At 28.4% G+C, this 5,220-nt stretch overlaps 1 protein-coding gene across 2 annotated transcripts in view; it reads right to left on the reverse strand.

Annotated features, from left to right (window-relative positions):
• The window catches only part of LOC117170586 (DNA excision repair protein ERCC-1), an 8,636-nt gene continuing 3,416 nt past the window's right edge, over positions 1-5,220 (reverse strand). For both annotated transcript variants that reach the window (XM_033357442.1, XM_033357440.1), the window contains exons 5-6: positions 2,288-2,473; positions 1-318 (exon numbers count right to left, since the gene is read on the reverse strand). In XM_033357442.1, the coding sequence (XP_033213333.1) occupies positions 124-318; positions 2,288-2,473 (381 nt within the window). In that variant the 3' untranslated portion in view covers positions 1-123. The remainder of the gene's footprint in view (positions 319-2,287; positions 2,474-5,220) is intronic.

Below are 5,220 nucleotides of genomic sequence, written 5' to 3' on the forward strand. Positions count from 1 at the left end.
TTATAAAAAAATTATATTTTTTATTTTTATAAAACTAAATAAATCACAGATTAAGTTTTATAAACATAGATACTGACAGATATTCACGGGTAAAGTTTTTCAAATTAATAAATTGTGAATGAATTAAGTATCGCTTCGTAGAAATGTTTCGTGCAAAGTTTTATGAAGTTGTTGTGCTTTTCGTGGTCCAATTCCAGGACAGAGCCCTAAAGTTTTTGATGATGTCTTTACTATTTCAGCAATTGATCCAAAATTGGTTAGAAGTGTCATAGCGTCAGTTTTGTTTACGGATCGTATAGACGTCAGTGCATTGATTAACTGTAATTAAAAACAAAGATATCAATTATTTTCATGGAAACTACAAAAAAACCACACATTAAAAAAGATTTAATATATTTTATTATTCTGTTCTGATTTGGAAAAGGGGATTTACAAAAAATCATAATTTTCACATGGAATAGGAAATTTTCCAAAAGGATTACAATTCTAACATAGAATAAAAGTGAATTTTGTAAAAGAATTTTTATAATTCTAAATTGAGACAAAGGATTTGATTAAAGAATTATAACTTCGACTTTGAGGCAGGAAATTTACTAAGAAATTTATAATTTTGGATTGGAACAGATAATAAATAAAAGAAATAAAAAAATCGCGTAAAGAATTACAATTAGAGTGATGGATACAATGCCCCCCCCCCCCCATTTACTTTGAATATACGTAATTATGTAAAAGTCACAAATAAAAACATTAATAAACAGTGCGAAATTTTTCTCCACACACTCCACGCTATTTATTATAAGTTTTAATTGTCAATAATTTCTTAATATGTGATCATTTTTAAGTGGCCAATCACAGTTCCCATTACCCTATCCTAACTTGGGACAGAACATTTCCGTGAAGAATTACAATTTTTAATCTTGGACAGGGAATTTTTTTAAATAATTTTATAATTCTGCTCTAGAAGGAGGGATTTAAAAAATCCCTGCTCCAAGTCAGAATTCGGGGCAATTGGAAATTTTCCTTTTCCAAATTTTGGAAAAGAGGGATTAATATCTTTTTGGATTATAATAGAAAACCTTTTAAAAACATATAATTCCGATTTGGAACAGGGAATTTTCTAAATGAATTTAAATCTTGGCTTAGTATAGGAAATTCCCTTAAAGAAATGTAATTCTGAATTTATCCAGGGAATAAATGAATTATAAATAACTTACAGTAAAGATTTACAATTTTGAATTTGGGAGGAAAATTTTGGAAAATAATTTAAATTTTTTGTGATTAAAGGGAAATTTAAGAAAAAAATCTCTGTTCCAAGTCAGAAATCGTCAGACTTTAAAAATTCCTTGTTCCAAATCAGACCTAAAACGAAATTTAAACGTGATTTTTTTGCAAACATAAATTTGCCAGAATTTGAAACTTTCCTCTTCCAAATTCTAGAAAAAGGGATTTGTATATTTCTGAATTATAGTAAAAAAAAAGTTCTAAATAAATATAATTCTTACTTGGAACAGAGAATTTCCAGAAGAATTATTATTTAGACTTTGGGACAAGCAATTTCCGCAAAGCATTATAATTTTCACCCTTGAGAGGGAAATTTCCGTAAAGATTATAATATCCGTTTTAGTACAAGGAATTTCCGTAAATAATTATAATTTTAACTTTTGAACAGTGAATTTGCCGTTAAGAATAACAATTTTCACTTTCAAAGAAGAAATTTCCGTGAAAAATTATAATTTAGACTTCGGTTCTGGGAATTTTCGAAAAGAATTATTTTCTGACTTGGGGCACAGCATTTTTGGATGCAAATGTAATTGTGGCTTGGACATTGAACGCGAATTTTTGAAAATAATTAAAATTCTAATTTTTAACAAAGGAATTAGAAAAAATTGCTGTTCAAATTCAGAATTATAATTATTGTCAAAAATTCTCTGTTTCCAATCAGAATAATAAATCTTCTGACGAAACATTTTTTGATGTTCCAATCCAGAATTATAATTCATTTCCAAAATTCCTGTTGCAATCTGAAACCTTTTAAAGTCGGGTAGCCATCCGTATAAAAATTGCTCTGTGTTGATGTAAATCTTTCCAAAAAGGCCTGGAATATTGGCTAATTTTGCAGACCTTTAAATTAACTTTATTCGGCTTAGTAGAAGGCTTCTATTTTGAAATTGTGTTTATTATTGCTTATTCCATAATTAAATAAAACAGTGCAATATTCTCAAATATTATCTTAGAGAATATTGATCGCATTCGCTTAACTCTAGAAAATTGTCGAAAGAGGACTTACTCTTTGTTGCACTCCTGTTTCAGTTCTTTCCATAATCATATCCGGAGGTTTTTTCTCATAAATTTTGTAGGTTTCAATAATTCTTCCCGCATCCTCGGCATTCCAAGCGAGCATTAAAGTCAAATCGGCGAGAATGCAAATTCTTGTAAGGTGTTTTAAGGAATGGTGAGGTTCAGCGATATCGATCTGTACAATTTTTTTATAAATAAAGATTTCCAATTGTAAATGACAAAATTGTATAAAATCAATACTTTTAGAGTCAATTTTCCTATGTATTCCCAGACATTCTTAATATTTCAGATTTTCTTAAGTATTCCAAAGTATTACGAAATATTTTCAAATATTCTTACATATTTTAGTATATTTCTCGGAGATTGCAACGATTTTAACACGATTTTGTGACTCCGCGACGGAATCTGCATCATCAATAATAAATTCATCATGTGTCATTTCCCTTCTATTTTATTGCGACTAGAAATGTGCCGACGAAAGTCTCAATTGGAAGATTTTATATTTCTTTTAAAGTTTCAAAATATGAAATGGAATTATTTTATTTTTGATTCTTGAGTGAGGTTTCTCAAGTTTTCCAAATCCATAAAGAAATTTAAAAAACTTAAAAATTAATGAAACAATCCTCCTTGAAGATTTCTACAAAATCTGTCCAGGAATTTTTGAATATTTTGAACCGTCTTTTGAGTATTTCCAAAAATGTGAATTTTCTCATAAAATAGTTGTTTTTTCTTTCTGACATCTCCAAGTACGAGCAAGAAGTCATTTGCTTATGAACCTCAACTGGGAAATCGTTAGTAGGATTGGAAAAGTTACCGAACCTTTCACATGAATCAAAAAGGAAAAGTTAATTATCTTAATTATTTTTAAAAATACCAGATTTTCAAACACAAATTTTGGTTATTTTTTGGCATCCAATTCTAGAACTGTTTTTAAATCCCAAAACATACATATGCCAAGTTTCATTCCTTGCTAATCATTTGAGCCTAACTTGGACAAGGTATAAAGATTTAATATCCAGGCTGTCTACATAAACCCAGACAAAAAATTCACTGACAATTTCAGGTCTTTTCAAGTACCTCAAGTTTTTTCCTCGGTTCATAGCATCGAGTCATTCAAATATTTCGCATTTTTTTAAACATTCTACTCGCAATATGTATGCAATTTCGCGAGTTTATTATAAATAATGTTTTTTTCAGTTTCTAGGGATTCAATTAATATGTTTAATTTATAAAATTATGAAAAATTATAGTACAAGATATTCTTAAATATATTAGTAAATTCTATTAATTAAATAATTAAATAATAGTACTGAAAACATAATTAATCATTAATAGAATTTTTCCCTTTAAAGTTAATAAATTATAATAATAATCCAAACAATGTTTTATTTGATCTCTTAAATATTAAAACCCAGTGCATAGTCAGAGAAAATTAATGTGGGTGCAATATTAAATTAAATTTAAACCGCTTCGAATTCCTAACTTTTCTAGTAAAAATATAGCTTTTTCTACCAAACAGATGAATTTTCAACCAAGAAGGTTAACTTGTACCAAAAAAGACGAATTTTCAACAAAAAACATGGATTTTCAGCTAAAAAATCAATTTTCATAAAAAAATTGAATATGTAAAGATTCAGTTAAAAAAAATGTACGGGAAAAAAAATTTCAAAAAATAGTTATACTTTCTAAGAAAGTGATGAATTTTCGAATAATATGTTGAATCTTTAATTGAAAAAGTTGACTGAGAAGATTGATTTCTTCCAAAAAGACAAATAGTTGAATTTATAGTTTAAAAAAATTAATGTTCAACCAAAGAGGTAAATTTTATTAACTAAAATGATGCAAAATTCAACTGATATAGTAACATTTTTATTTAAAAAAAAAAAATTATCAGCCAAAGAAAAAAGGATTTTTCAATAAAATAGCCCATTTTCAACCAGAGACGAATTTTCAATTAAAATTATGAATCTTCCAGCAAAAAAATTAATTTAAAAACAAAAGCGTACCTTGAACCAAATAATTAAATTTGCATTCTAAATTAGGTAAATTCTAAAAAAACAATGTAGTAGAGAGAGAGAGAGAAAAAGAGAAAATTAAAAACTGTTTAATTTTCTAGCAAAAAGATGAATTTTCAATCAAATGGTCAAATGTCAAGACAGATTAAAACATATTTTTTCAGATTAAAAAATATTTTTCCAGATTAAAAAAATATTCCGTAATTCGCTTTGAGATATTCACTTCTGAAATATTGCCAAGTATTCTGAAGTATTTCCCGATACTCTTAACCCTACAGTAGATAATCTTAATTAGCTGGAAAACTTATAAAGAATTTCATGTTTTAGTATAATATTTCATGAAGGTTGCTACATTTTCTAACGACATTTCATTGAAATATTATTAATTAATGTGTGAGAGCAAAAACTTGATTTTGATGGCATATTTGTACATTACGAGGGTAGTTCAATAAGTCCTTAGAATGACCAACAGATGGCGCGCGAATCGCTCCAAATCATCTGTTTTCAGTCAGCACCACTCCCGACTAGATATATGGTGCAGTGACAGTCCACATCTTCGGAGTTTACGTGTTTTTATAACCAATTGAAAAAAAAAATTGTTCGTTAAGAAAAATGAAAAAAAACGAGTTCAGAGCGGTAATCAAACATTTTCATTTAAAGGGTTTAACTCCATATGAGATAAAAAATGAATTGGACTCAGTTCATGGCACATCTGCCCCTGACTGAGCAACGGTTTATAACTGGGTAAATGAATTTAAGCGTGGTCGTACATCAATAAGTCACGAACCACGTCCAGGAAGGCCCATAGAAGCAAGTACTCCCGAAGTCATCAATAAAATCCACGATATGGTGTTGAAGGATAAAAGATTAAAAGTGCGTGAGTTAGCTGAGGCCACAAGGATATCTA

This window comes from Belonocnema kinseyi, chromosome 4, assembly GCF_010883055.1.
Source record: "Belonocnema kinseyi isolate 2016_QV_RU_SX_M_011 chromosome 4, B_treatae_v1, whole genome shotgun sequence".
Taxonomy (NCBI): domain Eukaryota; kingdom Metazoa; phylum Arthropoda; class Insecta; order Hymenoptera; family Cynipidae; genus Belonocnema; species Belonocnema kinseyi.